The sequence below is a fragment of the Salmo trutta genome, chromosome 4 (genome assembly GCF_901001165.1).
Source record: "Salmo trutta chromosome 4, fSalTru1.1, whole genome shotgun sequence".
NCBI classification, from domain to species: Eukaryota; Metazoa; Chordata; class Actinopteri; order Salmoniformes; family Salmonidae; genus Salmo; species Salmo trutta.
The window spans coordinates 14402246-14421778 of NC_042960.1; the positions used below are offsets into that span (position 1 = coordinate 14402246).

At 40.3% G+C, this 19533-nt stretch overlaps 2 protein-coding genes across 2 annotated transcripts; both read left to right on the top strand.

The window, feature by feature from the left end:
* Positions 1–90: 90 nt before the first annotated feature.
* On the top strand, positions 91–8197 carry LOC115191850 (sialic acid synthase-like). The gene is made up of 3 exons (XM_029749820.1): positions 91–652; positions 2259–2525; positions 7020–8197. The coding sequence occupies exons 1-3, from the start codon at positions 602–604 to the stop codon at positions 7221–7223; spliced, it is 522 nt and encodes a 173-aa protein (XP_029605680.1). The 5' UTR covers positions 91–601; the 3' UTR covers positions 7224–8197.
* A 1441-nt stretch (positions 8198–9638) lies between these two features.
* LOC115191851 (sialic acid synthase) lies at positions 9639–13720 on the top strand. The gene is made up of 6 exons (XM_029749821.1): positions 9639–9887; positions 10836–11051; positions 11685–11784; positions 11974–12128; positions 12511–12777; positions 13123–13720. Exons 1-6 carry the CDS (start codon positions 9756–9758, stop codon positions 13339–13341), a joined length of 1089 nt encoding a protein of 362 aa, XP_029605681.1. The 5' UTR covers positions 9639–9755; the 3' UTR covers positions 13342–13720.
* The last annotated feature ends 5813 nt before the right edge of the window (positions 13721–19533 follow it).

Genomic DNA, 19533 nt, shown 5'->3' on the forward strand with positions numbered 1-19533 from the left:
ACTTGCCTAGTTAAATAAAGGTTAAAAAACAAAGAAACAAAAACATATAGAGCAAGCTAGAGCACTTTCCTCTTAGTACTGAATAACTTACTTGCGTACACATTTTCTTAATGTTTTCAGTGGTTGTGTGGTGGTTCTTCATGCCTGCAGATTTCCCCTCCACCACTATTCAATATCTACGGCCTGCTCTGGCTTTTTCCTGGAATGCACGTCTTGGCTGGGTTCCAGTGCTAGTGGGCACGTACTAATGAGCTCCTGAATCCGGAACTAGCAAGATATCAGCCCCCGCAAATCGGTGTTCAGCCATCTTGGAGGCTGTCTGTAGTTCTTATTATAGCTCAGTGATAACATACCGTGTTCACTTCTTTCAACAAATCCTCTGAGACGTCCTTTCCTGTCTCTGGAAACGTACCGTGACTACCTCCATACCCACTTTTAAACTTCTCTTCTGCTTGCTTCACTGTTTGTGCCCACCAGTCGGTGGATTGGGAAGCAGGAAGAGCCCCGTCACCGGAAAGCTCTCAGTCCTTGCCTCCCTTTATTTTTTTTGTTACAAAAACGACTTTTCGACGGCTGACTGTATAGGTTCAATGAACTGGCGATGTCTCTCATTCCCATCATATTCCTGAATTGGAACCCAAGTTTGTTCCCAGTAAGCAGTGACTCCTTCTTCTAAAACGACTTTCATTCCAAGTTGTGGGTTATATTATGACGCTTTTATAATGTATCCTTTCAGCACCAATCATCACTCACTCATTGTGTTCATTTTCTACTCTGAATTTCTTGATTCATTCATTTATTTAGGAATATTTTGTATATGCACAATATATTCTCCTCCGGTGGGAATCTGTGTTAGATACAATTCCAACCCCAGAACCATACGCTGTTAAGTCCTAAATACTATCTCTATCCCCTCAGATTTAGCAACGGTTGCTCTATCCACCAGTTACTGACAGGATGTATCCAACTGTCACACACACACACACACACACACACACACACACACACACACACACACACACACACACACACACACAGGATGTTCCCTAAATGGCCATATCTAAGATTTGTTTAAACTTTTGAAACTTCACTCTCTACGGAGAACTCTCTGTTCCTTAAGTGTGATATCCTACCGACAACGCCAATTGTTAAGAAGACCAATATCTCAATATACCATAGACATATTTATCATACAAAAGAGGCCAAACTCAAAGTGACGTTTCAAACGTGTACTCAACAAAGATGTCCAGCTGAACACATACATTCAATACAGTGCCTTGTCCACTTACACCCACAGCTCTCACCCTCTCCCTTCCACAAAGATGTACTTCAGTACACAGGATTTCTTATCAGTCAGGAGAGGCCTTGAGTTATTGGGAGTACGCGTTCCTACAGTCCACTGCAGTCCACTAAATAATGACACTTCTCATACACAAAGAGCTTGAACCTAACACTACTTTCAATCCCTAAAGATATATAAAAAACAACCTAGTCATACTAAGATGATATAATGCTATAAAAAGGTAAAGATATAAAACAGTAATATAAAACATTATTTTATATTTTCTCAAAATCAATCATATTTTTAATAAATTGCGTTCAATGTGGGTATTTTTTTCCAGTAAAAAACAACATCTTACTTATAAGACCATCTCTTTCACGAATTGTACATGTCTAAACTGTACATGAGAGAGAACTTGGTCTCACTGTACAATTTCCTTACTGAATATATTTGCTAATATATGGGTCGCCCACAAAAAAGGTGCCCGTCCCAGATTTGTTTGTGCTCTTGCCAAATTAGATTGACTAAGGAAGATTCCATAAGGTGAACAGAAATAGACTAGCACACAGACTACAAAAAACAGGCCCTAGCAGTCACTTTTTTGCATGACTGGTGAGGACACTGGCTTATCATTGGATAGGCTGACTTTAGGGATGTGTATAAAAGGGCAGACGATAAGCAATTTCTTCCTCGATCCACTGTGCAAGACTGCCTCTGAAAATATCATCCTTAAAAAGAGCGTGATTAACTTTGCCATAGGCTCTTAATCATTTACCAACTTAATTTATAACTTTTATTTTGAAAATGCCTCTGAAATTCGAACTTGGTCCTGGCAGGATGATTGGGGGTTCTAACCCCTGTTTTATTATTGCAGAAATTGGACAGAACCACCAGGGAGATATTGAAATCGCCAAGAAAATTATCAAGATGGCCAAGGTAATGGTATTTCACTCTCCATTTTCCTGACATACTGTAGGAATACCAGAAGGAATTCCCTGATATTCCCATCGGATATTCCGGCCATGAGAGGGGTATCAGCATCACCGTGGCAGCAGTGGCAATGGGGGCAAAAGTGGTGGAGCGTCACGTGACCCTGGACAAGAGCTGGAAGGGCAACGACCACGAAGCGTCGCTGGAGCCTTCTGAGCTGACAGAGCTGGTCAGAGCCATCCGCCTGGTGGAGCGGGCCCAAGGCACGTGCATCAAACAGATGCTACCCTGTGAGAAAGCCTGCCATGGCAAGGTGAGTTGGCCTCGGGAGGTTTAATTAAAATAAATATCACATACTTTTTGGAGACTGTTAATATTATGAATGGGAAAGGAAAAATATTTATATAGTATATCTTTCAGACCCCGTCCCTTTTTCCACATTTTGTTACGTTACAGCCTTATTCTAAAAAGTATTAAATATTTTTTTCCCCCTCTCATCAATCTACACACAATACCCCATAATGACTTAAGACAAAAAAAGGTTTTTAGAAATGTTTGCTAATTTATAAAACATTTAAAACCGGAATATCACATTTACATACAGTACCAGTCAAAAGTTTGGACACACCTACTCATTCAAGGGTTTTTACTTTAGTTTTACTATTTTCTACATTGTAGAATAATAGTGAAGACATCAAAACTATGAAACAACACATGTGGAATCATGTAGTAACCAAAAAATTGTTAAACAAATCTAAATATATTTACAGTTGAAGTCAGAAGGTTACATACACTTAGGTTGGAGTCATTAAAACTCGTTTTTTTCAACCACTCCACAAATTTCTTGTTATCAAACTATAGTTTTGGTAAGTCGGTTAGGACATCTACTTTGTGCATGACACAAGTAATTTTTCCAACAATTGTTTACAGACAGATTATTTCACTGTATCACAATTCAGTGGGTCAGAAGTTTACATACACTAAGTTGACTGTGCTTTTAAACAGCTTGGAAAATTCCAGAAAATTATGTCATGTCTTTAGAAGCTTCTGATAGGCTAATTGACATAATTTGAGTCAATTGGAGGAGTACCTTTGGATGTATTTCAAGGCCTACCTTCAAACTCAGTGCCTCTTTGCTTTACATCATGGGAAAATATAAAAAGAAATCAGCCAAGACCTCAGAAAAAGAATTGTAGACCTCCACAAGTCTGGTTCATCCTTGGGAGCAATTTCCAAACGTCTGAAGGTACCACGTTCATCTGTACAAACAATAGTACGCACGTATATATACCATGGGACCACGCAGCCATCATACCGCTCAGGAAGGAGACGCATTCTGTCTCCTAGAGATGAACGTACTTTGGTGCGAAAAGTGCAAATCAATCCCAGAACAACAGCAAAGCACCTTGTGAAGTTGCTGGAGGAAACAGTTACAAAAGTATCTATATCCACAATTAAACAAGTCCTATATCGACATAACCTGAAAGGCCGCTCAGCAAGGAAGAATCCACTGCTCCAAAACCGCCATAAAAAAGCCAGACTACAGCTTGCAACTGCACATGGGGACAAAGATCATACTTTTTGGAGAAGTGTCCTCTGGTCTGATGAAACAAAAATATAACTATTTGGCCATAATGACCATCGTTATGTTTGGAGGAAAAAGGGGGAGGCTTGCAAGCCGAAGAACACCATCCCAACCGTGAAGCACGGGGGTGGCAGCATCATGTTGTGGGGGTGCTTTGCTGCAGGAGGGACAGGTGCACTTCACAAAATAGATGGCATCATAAGGTAGGACAATTATGTGGATATATTGAAGCAACATCTCAAGACATCAGTCAGGAAATTAAAGCTTGGTCGCAAATGGGTCTTCCAAATGGACAATGACTTCAAAAGTTGTGGTAAAATGGTTTAAGGACAACAAAGTCAAGGTATTGGAGTGTCCATCACAAAGCCCTGACCTGAATCCCATAGAAAATTTGTGGGAAGAACTGAAAAAGGGTATGTGAGCAAGGAGGCCAACAAACCTGACTCAGTTACACCAGCTCTGTCAGGAGGAATGGGCCAAAATTCACCCAACGTATTGTGGGAAGCTTGTGGAAGGCTACCCGAAATGTTTGACCCAAGGTAAACAATTTAAAGGCAATGCTACCAAATACTAATTGAGTATGTAAAATTCTGATCCACTGAGAATGTGATGAAAGAAATAAAAGCATTTTCTCTACTGTTATTCTGACATTTCACATACTTAAAATAAAGTAGTGATCCTAACTGACCTAAGACAGGGAATTTTTACTAGGATTAAATGTCAGGAATTGTGAAACTGAGTTTGAAAGTATTTGGCTAAGGTGCATGTAAACTTCCGACTTCAACTGTATATTTGTGATTCTTCAAAGTAGCCACCCTTTGCCTTGATGACAGCTCTGCACACTCTTGGCATACTCTCAACCAGCTTCATGAGGTAGTCACCTGGAATGCATTTCAATTAACAGGTGTGCCTTAATGATTTTGAGCCAATCAGCTGTGTTGTGACAAGGTAGGGGTGGTATACAGAAGACAGCCCTATTTGGTAAAAGACCAAGTTCATATTATGGCAAGAACAGCTCAAATAAGCTAAGAAAACGACAGTCCATCATTACTTTAAGACATGAAGGTCAGTCTATCTGGAAAAAAAGTTTATTCAAGTGCATTCGCAAAAACCATCAAGCGTTATGATGAAACTGGCTCTCACGAGGACTGCCACAGGAAAGGAAGACCCAGAGTTACCTCTGATGCAGAGGATAAGTTCATTAGAGTTTGTGCAGCCCAAATAAATGCTCCACAAAGTTCAAGTAACAGACACATCTCAACATCAACTGTTCAGAGGAGACTGTGAATCAGGCCTTTATGGTCGAATTGCTGCAAAGAAACCACTACTAAAGGACACCAATAAGAAGAGACTTGCTTGGGCCAAGAAACACAAGCATTGGACATTAGACCGGTGGAAATCTGTCCTTTGGTCCGATGAGTCCAAATTTAGTCAACAGATGATCTCCGCATGTGTGGTTCCCACCGTGAAGCATGGAGGAGGAGGTGTGATGGTGCTTTGCTGGTGACACCATCTGATTTATTTAGAATTCAATGCACACTTAACCAGCATGGCTACCACAGCATTCTGCAGCGATACGGCATCCCATCTGGTTTGCGCTTAGTGGGACTATCATTTGTTTTTCAACAGGACAATGACCCAACACAACTTCAGGCTGTGTGAAGGCTATTTGACCAAGAGGGAGAGTGATGAGTGCTGCATCAGATGACCTGGCCTCCACAATCACCCGACCTCAACCTAATTGAGATGGTTTGGGATGAGTTGGACTGCGGAGTGAAGGAAAAGCAGCCAGCAAGCGCTCATCATATGTGGGAACGCCTTCAAGGTTCAAGTCCAGACGATCAGGTTCAAGTCCGGGCTCTGGCTGGGCCACACAAGGACATTCAGAGACTTGCTTGAAGCCACTCCTGCATTGTCTTGGCTGTGTGCTTAGGGTCGTTGTCCTGTGGGAAGTTGAACTTCACCCGTCGGAGGTCCTAAGCGCTCTGGAGCAGGTTTTCATCAAGGATCTCTCTGTACTTTGCTCTGTTCATCTTTCCCTCGACTAGTCTCTCAGTCCCTGCCACTGAAAAACATCCCCACAGCATGATGCTGCCACCACCATGCTTCACAGTAGGTATGGTATTGGCCAGGTGATGAGCAGTGTTTGATTTCCTCCAGACGTGACGCTTGGGATTCAAGCCAAAGAGTTCAATCTTGGTTTCATCAGACCAGAGAATCATGTTTCTCATGGTCTGAGAGTCCTTTAGGTGCCTTTTGGCAAACTCCAAGTGGGCTGTCATGTGCCTTTTACTGAGGAGTGGCTTCCGTCTGTTCACTCTACCATAAAGGCCGAATTGGTGGAGTGCTGCAGAGATGGTCCTCCCATCTCCACAGAGGAACTCTGGAGGTCTGACAGAGTGACCATCGGGTTTTTGGTCACATCCCTGACCAAGGCCCTTCTCCCCCGATTGCTCAGTTTGGCTAGCTCTAGGAAAAGTATTGGAGGTTCCAAACTTCTTCCATTTAAGAATGATGGAGGCCACTGTATTCTTTGTGCATCGACATAATCCTGTCTTGGAGGTACGGACAATTCCTTTGACCTCATGGCTCAGTTTTTGCTCTGACATGCACTGTCAACTGTGGGAGCTTATAAAGACAGGTGTGTGCCTTTGCAAATCATGTTGAATCAATTTAGTTTACCACAGGTGGACTCCAATGCAGTTGTAGAATCATCTCAAGGATGATCAAGTAATTAAAGAGGAGCAGTAAAAAAAATAACAATATATACAGGGGGGTGCTGGTACAGAGTCAATGTGCAGGGGCACCGGAATACTAATGTAAATAAGGTATTTCTGTTTTGCAAACATTTCTAAAAACCAGTTTTTGCTTTGTCATTATGGGGTATTGTGTGTAGATTGATGAGGAGCATTTTTTATTTAATCCATTTTAGAATTAAGTAACAAAATGTGGAAAAAGTGAAGGTGTTTGAATACTTTTCGAAGGCACTGTATGTACAAAATATACAACATATATCAATAATATACTAAATAAATATTTTTCCCATTGACATTTGGAATAATAACTTTCTCAAAATTATAATGATGTTATATTAATTATTTTATAAGGTAGGCCCATTATGTTTGTCATAAACCTCCCTTACATCAAGTATTATCTTTGTACTGTATAGCCTACAACAGCACATACTGTAGGAGGAAATCTCCATATTATTTTCTCTTCCAGCTCGGGAAGTCATTGGTGGCTAAGGTGGTGATACCCAAAGGCACGGTGCTGAGTATGGATATGCTGGGGGTGAAGGTGGGCGAGCCGAAGGGCATCTCTCCTGAAGACATGGGTCAGCTGCTGGGCAAGGCCGTCACGGAGGACGTGGAGGAGGATGGGAGCATCACGCCACGTATGGTGGACGGCTACAACAACAAGGGCTGAGTCAACCAGGTGTGCGTTCGTTCAGCAGGACACAACGTTGTGGAACGTTCAGATAGAAAGATGCTATGTAAAACAAACATGTTAATATGCTGACTAGACCGGTGTTATGATATTGATGGTATGTCAGGACTGATCGTCTGTTTACATTTCTACCATTGTGGCTAGATGGAGTAGACCTACATCTTCATTTAGTGGTCGCGTCAGAGACAACAGTTGTTGACAACTTTAGTGTTGTAGCAACGCCTAACCCTAATCCTTTTCCTCACTTTAACCTCAGTCTCCTGACCTGTTATTTCACCTAACCTACTGTGTTGGTTCCCCTAACCTGCCACGTTAATTGACCTAACCTGCCACGTTAATTATCATAACCTGCTATGTAAACAGACCATCAATCGCAACTACTATCAGTATCACCAGACCGGCCACGTTTCGTGCGGGAGCGTTGCAAAATAAATGTACCCATTATTCAATTATTTAACTGCTCATGCGCGTCAACAGGCGTCTGCATAGCCAGGCGCTAAAATATAACTTGGTTCTATTTCAGAACCTTAGCGCCTGCACGTCCCCCCTCTCCATTTTACTCATTGGTTTTCGCGAGCCTACTAACCCACGTGGGTGATTGACAGTTGAACGAGAAGAGATTAATCAAAGAACCCTATCTAAAAACTAACTAGGTTTCCCCTTTAATCTGTGGATTACTTGTCGGAGTAGAGAACATTATTTTGCATGATAAAAAATTCGGCAAAGATCCAGCAAAAAAAAGGGACCCTACATTTGAACTAAACGAACAACCCAACGTTTATGTCCCAGGACAAATTAGCAGCTAGCTAAAAAAGCCATGAATGTGTTGTGTGTTTTGACCTGTCCCCAAATGAATATACTGTAGTTGGTTTTGCTAATTTAACCTGCGTGTCATGAACTAAAGTCTGTGCAGCCATCTTGATAATCCTCCTCAATTAAATGTTTTTGTTGCATCATTCCCCCCAAAAAACTGATGGTCATTTCTGTGTAACAATCAATATACTGCTTGCTGGCTGTCACCCAATAATATATTTTTCAGATGCAAAATTCTACAATATTACATAAACATAACATGTTAAATATGGAATTTGTTGCTGTTGTTGCTGTTTTTTTATTAACCCTATTTGAAGGTGTTAGTGAATGATACGTTTAACCTTAATAACTAGCTGAAAATGTTATTAGTTACATAATATTTACACTGCATCACAAGTGTTCATTGTGGACAATTTAAAAATGTTTGTGTGGTAGACTGTTGATCCTCATTCCTCTAAAACAGATGTTCATTTTGGTGTAACAAAATACACCTGGCTGTCATCCAAAAATGTGCTTTTCAGTTTAAAAATTCTACAATATTACATAAACATAACAAATGTGCCTTGACTTCATTTGTTGTTTTTTTCCTCTGTCTTTCACTCAGATAAAGCTACAGGTAGGCTACTTGATTCTTCTTACATGTACTACTAAAGTTTAAAAAGCTTTGGATTGGTGTAAACATGGGCAAGAGAGTTTCCTTCCACCATTATTCTTGTACCAGTCTAGGCTATTATTCTTTTAAATCCAAGTCACGTCAAGATTGAGCAAGCCAAACATATGACCTGGCCCATCACGTTAGTATTACTGCCCCCAGTGGAACGAAGTGACATCCCCAAAAAACACAAACTATAGGCCAAGTAAACATAAATGGCTCCTAGAATTCCACCCATAGGCTACTTTCTGTCCCTGAAACTAAAACTGAAACGAAATAATACAAAAAACTAAACCGAATAAAAACTAGTACATCAAGTTTGAAAACGAACTAAAACTATACTTAATTTCAAATAAAAATCTAAAATCGAATAAAACTTTGTTTTATATTAAATTACAAAACTATAATAACGTTGGTGATTGGTGAGGTTTGCATGTTAGGAATCACGTCGGCTCTATTCATTGAATTTCTATCTGCAACGTTTGAATACTGAACATGGCACTGGGTGATGTATAGTCAGAAGCCAGTTTTTTATTTATAGGTAGAAACAAACAGATTAGATTACAATATAGTAGACTTGACTGTCTATATAAGGTACATTTATTTATATACATGTGGTGGATGTTTACTTTTCTATATCAGAGGATGTGAAATAGAATTATGTGTTAAAAAAAAGTCAAATACACTGTATACAAATAATTATTGACGTTTATACTTCTTCTGTAATAATAATAATAATATATATATATATATATATATATATATATATATATATATATATATATATATATTTTAAAGTATTAATTATGTCTCACATTTTGACTCTTGAGAATCCAGAAATGACCTGTGAGTGAAGGGAGAACTTTTATTTTGAAACATGAGTGGAGAGGAAACCACGTGAATTCCGGATGTGCAACGTGGAAATTAGCTCGACTTCTTCCGCGAGAACCCACACCTGACTGTCTCTGTACTGGTTAAGAGCAAGCGAACCTAGCCATCTTATCGCTACAAACATTTTAGGAAACCGCATTTATCACGTTTCTAAAATGCCTCTGAAATTCGAGCTTTGTCCTGGCAGAATGATTGGGGGTTCTAACCCCTGTTTTATTATTGCAGAAATTGGACAGAACCACCAGGGAGATATTGAAATCGCCAAGAAAATGATCAAGATGGCCAAGGTAATGTTAGTAGCAAAATGAATCAGTTAACTTAGTTCAGCTGCTGTATTGGGGACCATGGTACTGACTTACTTGCTGATTAACTAGCGGCTTCTTTAGTATAAATGCACTTGACTATTTTTTTGTAGTTTTAAAACTGACAGTCTAGTCTCTTGCATGACACTGCTTCTTGTCTGACTGCTGCCCTGCTACTGTGCCAATGAGGAAATGATCGATTCCAGGGCCCATATGACTGTAAAATGACAATAGCCTGCTCTGTTGCTTGCTGGGGCTGTATTTCAAATTGTGAACTTGTGCCATTGAGACCATGGGCATCTATTGGTCAATTTATTAAGGACTGATATTGGTGGAAATAGAATTCCTGCCAGAGATATGGCACAACAGATATACATATACAAAATGATCACACCACTTGACTGTGTTTTATGAAAGGCAGTGGATTGTTGCATGATAGATTAGCTATAGATTGTTGCACATGATAATGTGATTTAACCAAAGATTTTTGGTATCCATTCAAGTTTCAAGTCAAGTTTTTTAATGTCACGTGCACAAGTACAGTGAAATGCCATTCTGGCCTTACTCTGAGTTAGGTTAGGTACTGTTTGGTGTAGCACAGTGAAATTTTTACCAGCCTTAACTTGGCGATACTATCTTTGTTTTTGATTCGGCCAAACCTTTATCTTCTAAAATGTCATTGTCCAGTTGCAGGTGATGCATTTGAATTTATTAATGTTTTGCTCTGAGGTAATTCGACTGTCTGTCACCACCTTGTCTATTTCAAATCTTCTCTCATTGTTCGAGACAGGTGAGTGTCATCATGACATGTGGCACTTTGGGGTGTGGACCCACCTGTCGCAATAAATGATAGACGATTTGAAACAAGGTTTCCTCCTTGGCAACACATTTTACAACTATGTGACCCTACTCATATTGACAATCAATTCACAGGACTGCGGGGCAGACTGCGCCAAGTTTCAGAAGAGTGAGCTTGAGTACAAGTTCAACAAGCGTGCCCTGGAGCGTCCGTACAACTCCAAACAATCCTGGGGAAAGACATACGGAGAGCACAAGCGCCATCTTGAGTTCAGTCATGAACAATATAGAGAGCTCCAGAAATATGCAAAGGAGGTTGGAATTTTCTTTACTGCTTCAGGAATGGACGAGGTAAGAATGATAGTGATGTGGAATATGCCCATAGAGCCCCACAGTGGAGGTGTCATAATACCCATAAAACCTAGCGGTCAAATAAAGAAATGGTTCCAATTGTTTCACAATTCATTTTTCCTATAGGGAATTTTAGAAATGCCCAAAATAAGGGCTGTGTTTACTGAATCCTTACCCTGGCGTGATGTTTTGATAACCATCTAAATATCTTGGACAGGGTGATGATTTGTATATAGTTAATCCAGAGATTCTTACCTTGGCCTCGATTCAGCAGTATCATGGAGATCACCATGGCATTTGTAGTTCTTTATGACAGCCACATTAGCAGCTAAGTAGCATTTATTTTTTTGTGGGGTAAATACAGGCAAATAAATTGATAAGTCACCTTGTCCTAGAGAGATTTACACAATTATCAAAATGTCACGCCAGGGTGATCCTACATGAAACACAGCCTTCATTTTAAGAGTTTCTAAAATCCCCTATGGGGAAAAATGAATGAAAAAAAATGAAACAATTGGAACCATTTCCCTGTTAGTTTTTTGGGGGGTATTATGACTCCTACTGTGGTACTATATTGAATAGGCCTGTATAATGCATATAAAAACTATTAATTATTTGTTGTATATCTCTTAGATGGCTGTGGAGTTCCTACATGAGCTTGATGTGCCCTTCTTCAAAGTCGGTTCAGGGGACACCAATAACTTTCCCTATCTGGAAACGACTGCAAAAAAAGGTCAGTGATTAAAGTTTACAGTATGATAAATATTGGGTGTCTTGGGCTGCTAAATGTAAAAATGAACATTTTAGCTTCTGAAGTATTTCAATTATTTGGTGTACTTTATAAAAAATTTGCAATATCAAGAATAAAGCGAAGCGTAGGTTTTTTTGTGTGAAATCTCAAATCTCTTTGGTTTAATGCTAGGTCGCCCCATGGTGGTATCCAGTGGCATGCAGTCAATGGAGACAATGAGACGGGTCTACCAGACGGTCAAGAAACACAATCAGAACTTCTGCATCCTGCAGTGCACCAGTGCCTACCCATTGGAGGCTGAAGATGTCAACCTGCGTGTCATCGCAGTAAGAGGTTTTTCATTGGTTTGAATGAAGGAATTGTTTCAGGCAAGATCACCCCTAAACACATGGTGCATCTTATTTCTGTTATTACATTTTTTTATTTTACCTTTATTTAACTAGGCAAGTCAGTTAAGAACAAATTCGTATTTACAATGACGGCTTAGGAACAGTGGGTTAACTGCCTTGTTCAGGGGCAGAATGACAGATTTTTAACTTGTAAGCTCGGGGATTCGATCTAGCAACCTTTCGGTTCCTGCCCATCGCTCTAACCACTAGGTTACCTGCCGCCCCAATGGACCACTAGTGCAACAGTCACATTGCTAGTCTGTGGTTAAGGCTAAATCCAGAGAGAATGCATGAAAATGACCCATGGTCTCGTTCATAGGAATACCAGAAGGAATTCCCTGATATTCCCATTGGATATTCCGGCCACGAGTCTGGGGTCCACATCTCCGTGGCAGCAGTGGCGCTGGGGGCAAAGGTCATTGAGCGTCATGTGACCCTGGACAAGAGCTGGAAGGGAAGTGACCACGAAGCTTCTTTGGAGCCCTCTGAGCTGACAGAGCTGGTGAATGCCATTCGATTGGTGGAGAGGTCTCTGGGGACGGGCATCAAGCAGATGCTGCCCTGTGAGAAGCCATGCCACGACAAGGTACGTTCCTGGATCGGCACTTTTCATTGTATTCCAACAGATGGCGTTATTCTTACGCTACCACATGGCCGTCTGCAATGGTTAATGGCAGTCAGGCTATCTGATGTAAGACAATGGGGTCATTTTTTTTTACAAACATTATTTAAGCATTTATTCCAATTCCGGGGTCGGTGTGTGTGTGTGTGTGTGTGTGTGTGTGTTAGGGCCAGGAGTTTTTTTCCCTAACCTTGTCATCTGACCTGGTAAAACTCTGTACCCTATAGGCTATATGATCTTTGGTTCGTTGCTTCAAACAGGAAAGGATGTCAGAACTTCTTTTAATACATTGATTGTGTTCTCTTCCAGCTGGGGAAATCAGTGGTGGCCAAGGTGGCGATCCCCAAAGGCACGGTGCTTGGTATGGACATGCTGGGGGTGAAGGTGGGCGAGCCGAAGGGCGTTCCCCCCGAGGACATCTTCCAGCTGGTGGGCAAGTCCGTCACAGAGGACGTGGAGGAGGACGAGAGCATCACCCCGGATGTGGTCGACAGCTACGGCAAAAAGATCAAGTGCCGAGTGGAGTGATCACCCTTGTAATAGCCTACTGTAACCATGGTAATACCGTAACCACAATGCCAAACAACACAATGCACTTTTACTGGCTGAGAAAAGTGAAAAGATGCTTGTGGGAACATCGATAATCCAGATATTATTTAGAGGCCTAGAAGTTTCAGTTAACGGGACATGTTTTATATTTCTGGTTTCATGTTTTTTTTTACTAGATGGAAACAAACATTCAATGAATCAGACTTGACTACTAGTTAAGAAGAAAAAATACAAACTGTAGGTTCAGTAGTGACTGAAATGTTTGCATTCTAATTGAATGTTTAACTGTTCATGTATAAATGAAATGGCCAGTTATGTTGCACTACAAAAATGTCAAATACAAAATGCCAAACAATGATTGTTTTATCTTTTTCATACGAACTCACACTCCTTGATTGAAATGATATTATTTTGTGATACAATTCTGGTACAAATGAGTGTCAAAAGTGAGAACATACAGTACCAGTCAAAAGTTTGGATACATCTACTCATTCCAGGGTTTTTCTATATTTTTACTGTTTTCTACATTGTAGAATAATAGTGAAGACAACTATGAAATAACATATATGGAATCATGTAGTAACCAAAAAAGTCTTAAATATATTTGAGATTCTTCAAAGTAGCCTCCCTTTGCCTTGATGACAGCTCTGCACACTCTTGGCATTCTCTCAACCAGCTTCATGAGGTAAGACAAATGGAATGAAATTAAATTAACAGGTGTGCCTTGTTAATTTGTGGAATTTCTTTCCTTAATGCGTTTGAGCCAATCAGTTGTGTTGTGACAAGGTAGGGGTGGTATACAGAAGATGGCCCTATTTGGTAAAAGACCAAGTCCATATTATGGTAAGAACAGCTCAAATAAGCAGAGAGAAATGACAGTCCATTACTTTAAGAAAAGTTCAAGTACAGTCGCAAAAACCATCAAAGGCTATGATGAAACTGGCTCATGAGGACTGCCACAGGAAAGGAAGACCTGTGAGTAGGTGAACGGATGATCTCTACATGTGTGGTTCCCACAGTGAAGCATGGAGTAGGAAGTGTGGGGGTGCTTTGCTGGTGACACTCAGTGATTTATTTAGAATTCAAGGTACACTAACCAGCATAGTTACCACAGCATTCTGCAGCGATACGGCATCCCATCTGGTTTGCGCTTAGTGGGACTATTTGTTTTTCAACAGGACAATGACCCACCACATCTCCAGACTGTAAGGGCTATTTGACCAAGGAGAGTGATAGAGTGCTGCATCAGATGACCTGGCCTCCACAATCACCCGACCTCAACCCAATTGAGTTGGACCGCAGGGTGAAGGAAAAGCAGCCAACAAGTGCTCAGCATACAGTTCCTTGCAAAAGTATTCACCCCCTATTTTGTTGCGTTACAACCTGTAACTTAAATGGATTTTCATTTGGATTTCATGTAATGGACATACACAAAATAGTCCAAATTGGTGAAGTGAAATGAAAAAAATTACTTGTTTCAAAAAAATGTAAAATTTCAATGGAAAAGTGGTGCGCGCATATGTATTCACCCCCTTTGCTATGAAGCCCCTAAATAAGATCTGGTGCAATCAATTACCTTCAGAAGTCACATAATTAGTTAAATAAATTCCACCTGTGTGCAATGTGTCACATGAGCTCAGTATATATACACCAGTTCGGAAAGGCCCCGGAGTCTGCAACACCACCAAGCAAGCGGTACAATGAAAACCAAGGAGCTCTTCAAACAGGTCAGGGACAAAGTTGTGGAGAAGTCCAGATCAGGGTTGGGTTATTAAAAAATATCTGAAACTTTGAACATTCCACGGAGCACCATTAAATCCATTATTAAAATTGTTTAAATATGGTACAGCAACAAACCTGCCAAGAGAGGGCCGCCCACCAAAACTCATGGACCAGGCAAGGAGGGCATTAATCAGAGAGGCAACAAAGAGACCAAATAACCCTGAAGGAGCTGCAAAGCTCCACAGCGGAGATTGGAGTATCTGTCCATAGGACCACTTAAAGCCATACACTCCACAGAGCTGGGCTTTATGGAAGAGTGGCCAGAAAAAAGCCATTGCTTAAAGAAAAAATAAGCAAACACATTTGGTGTTCACCAACAGGCATGTGGGAGACTCCCCAAACATATGGAAGAATGTACTCTGGTCAGATTAGACTAAAATTGAGCTTTTTGGCCATCAAGGAAAACGCTATGTCTGGCGCAGGTGCAAACCCAAAACCTCTCATCACCCCGAGAACACCATCCCAACAGTGAAGCATGGTGGTGGCAGCATCATGCTGTGGGGATGTTTTTCATCAGCAGGGACTGGGAAACTGGTCAGAATTGAAGTAATGATGGATGGCGCTAAGTACAGGAAGATTCTTGAGGGAAACCTGTTTCAGTCTTCCAGAGATTTGAGACTGGGACCGGAGGTTCACCTTCCAGCAGGACATTGACCCTAAGCATACTGCTAAATCAACACTTGAGTGGTTTAAGGGGAAACATTTAAATGTCTTGGAATGGCCTAGTCAAAGCCCAGACCTCAATCCAATTGAGAATCTGTGGTATGACTTAAAGATTGCTGTACACCAGCGAACCTATCCAACTTGAAGGAGCTGGAGCAGTTTTTTGTTGAAAATTGGGCATAAATCCCAGTGGCTAGATGTGCCAAGCTTATAGAGACATACCCCAAGAGACTTGCAGCTGTAATTGCTGCAAAAGGTGGCTCTACAAAGTATTGACTTTGGGGGGGGGTGAATAGTTATGCAGGCTCAATTTTCTGTTTTTTTTGTCTTATTTCTTGTTTGTTTCACAATAAAAACTATTTTGCATCTTCAAAGTGGTAGGCATGTTGTGTAAATCAAATGATACAAACCCCCCAAAAATCTATTTTAATTCCAGGTTGTAAGGCAACATAATAGGAAAAATGCCAAGGGGGTGAATACTTTCGCAAGCCACTGTATGTCAGAACTTCTTAAAGACTATTGGAAAAGCATTCCTCATGAAGCTGGTTGAGTGTGCCAAGAGTGTGCAAAGCTGTCATCAAGGCGAAGGGTGGCTACTTTGAAGAATCTCAAATATAAAATATATTTTGATTTGTTTAACACTTTTTTTGGTTACTACATGATTCTGTGTTACTTCATAGCTTTGATGTCTTCACTGTTCTACAATGTAGAAAAAAGTAAAAATAAAGAAAAACCATTGAATGAGGCCAAACTTTTGACTGGTACTGTATAAAAAAATAAAGAAACAGGTGTGTTCAGCAGGGCACAATGTTGTAAAATATTCAATATAAATAAAGCCCCTCTGCATGCTCATCGTCTTCATCAGGGTCTTGATCTGACTGCAGTTCTACACTGGGCAAATGCTCACCTTTGATGGCCACTGGCATGCTGGAGAAGTGTTCTTCATGGATGAATCCCGGTTTCAACTGTACCGGGCAGTTGTGTGGGTGAGCGGTTTGCTGATGTCAACGTTGTGAACAGAGTGCCCCGTGGTGGCAGTGGCATTATGGTATGGGCAGGCATAAGCTACGCACAACGAACACAATTACATTTTATTAATGGGAATTTGAATACACAGAGATACCATGATGAGATCCTGAGGCCCATTGTCATGCCATTCATCCGCAGCCATCACCTCCTATTTCAGCATGATAATGCACAGACCCATGTCGCAAGGATCTGAACACAATTCCTGGAAGCTGAAAATGTCCCAGTTCATCCATGGCCTGCATACTCACCAGACATGTCACCCATTGAGCATGTTTGGGATGCTCTGGATTGACGTGTGCGACAGCGTGTTCCAGTTCCCACCAATATCCAGCAACTTCGCACAGCCATTGAAGAGGAGTGGGACTACATTCCACACACCGCAATGAACAGCCTGATCAACTCTATGGGAAGGAGATGTGTCGTGCTGCATGAGGCAAATGGTGTTTACTTCAGATAGTGACTGGTTTTCTGATCCACTCCCCTACTTTTATTTTTTTTAAGGAATTGATTTCTTTCGTTTGACTAGTTTCCTTCTATGAACTCCAACTCAGTACATTTTTTAAAATTGTTCCATGTTGCATTTATATTTTTGTTCAGTGTGTAATAAGGTGTCATATTCTATTCATGACATTTCTACCTGCAACGTTCGACTACGTTTGCCAACTGAATTTGTCCCGGGTTGCTGTGGTTCTTTTCAACCACTAGGAAGAGCTATTAGATTATGTTCTTGTATACACTGAGTGGATTAAACATTAGGAACACCTTCCTAATCTTGAGTTGCCCCCCCCCCCCCCCCCCCTCCCCCTTTTGTCCTCAGAACCGCCTGAGTTCCTCTGGGCATGGACTCTGCAAGGTGTCAAAAGCGTTCCACCAGGATGCTGGCCCATGTTGACTCCAATGCTTCCTACACTTGTGTCAAGTTGGCTGGATTCCCTTTAGGTGGTGGACCATTCTTGATACACATGGGGAAACTGTTTGTGTGAAACCCAGCAGCGTTGCAATTCTTGACACACTCAAACTGGTGTCCCTGGTACCGACTACCGTACCCCATTCAAAGGCACTTAAATCTTTTGTCTTGTCCATTCACCCTCTGAATGGCACATATACACAATCCACGTCTCAATTGTCTCAAGGCTTAATAATCCTTTAACATGTCTCCTCCCCTTCATCTACACTGATTGAAGTGGATTTAACAAGTGACATCAATAAGAGATCATAGCTTTCACCTGGTCAGTTTGTAATAGAAAGAACAGGTGTTTGTAACCAAATCTATAATGTACACACCATTGCGCCCTGTAATGAATCTTTGTATATTATAGAGGACAGCATTTATTGGATGGTTTTGATTGGTTAGTTTTGGGTGATTTGATTCTGAAATAAAGCAATTGACACCTACATTTCAAACAAAGTTTCATTTATTATCATATGACATTTTATACAGAATGACTGATATGATTTTTACAATATTATACATGCATGATTCAAGTATACATGATTATGATTCATATACATGATTCATACTTAAATATATGGTTTGTAACAGAAATATAAAAGCATTGCCATTCATTGTTTTTTCTGTATTATAATAGACTTCCACGCCATCCATATAGTTCTGCATATTGACAGTTTTTCCTTCCTGCTCATCCATACATTAAATGTTACGCACGCATAAGATCCATTGAAAAAAAATATCAACAAATTGCACACTCTAGATATGAAAGTGCTTTACTTTAATGTGGCTGTCTAAAGTTAAGATGTTATCTGTCATCTAACAGTGTTCTGTAGATATCAACGTTAAACCCTAAAGTAGTGGAAGCAATATTGGTCTGAATATAAGATGGAATGATCATATTCTGAGTTTACATTACAGTTTACACACTGTTTGTATGCATACAAATTGCATACGCGAGAGAAAACATATTGAAAATTAGGAAATTGGCTTAACTTTTAAATTTCTTCAAACTACAAATCTACCATTCCAGTGTTTTTTCTTGCCATACTTTATTTACTTTGCCACCATGGCATTTTTTTGCCTTTACCTCCATTATCTCACATCATTTGCTCACATTGTATATAGTCTTATTTTTTTCTACTGCATCATTGATTGTATGTTGTTTTACTCCATGTGTAACTCTGTGTTTTTGTATGTTGTCGAACTGCTTTGCTTTATCTTGGCCAGGTCGCAATTGTAAATGAGAACTTGTTCTCAACTTGCCTACCTGGTTAAATAAAGGTGAAATAAAAGAGAAATTAACAAAGTGAAGGGGGATACAGTAATAAATGGAAAATATTTTTACAAAGATAATCCATTATTTTAGTTGTGAATATAGTAGCTCATTCATTTTGCCTATTCGGTTTTGGATGGTTCAATTATTATTGTTAAAAAATCACATATAGTATATCCCAGTGATATGTTTTGCCATTGCCAGTCAAAGTGTAAGCACCGTACAGCAATGGTAAGGTAACAATTCTGCAACAACTAAATAGTTTGACATTTTTAAAGCTCGATCTCATAGTGGAGAAGAAACATATAGATTTTAACTTTACAGAGTAGAACCATTGATTATTCGGATAATATCATTCACATGCTATTTTACTTTGGTCAATATAAAATCTTCAACCCCTATTCTGTTCAGTTGATCACAAGTGAAAAAAAACCAGAATGTTATTCAGATATACATGTTACTGTTTGCTGTA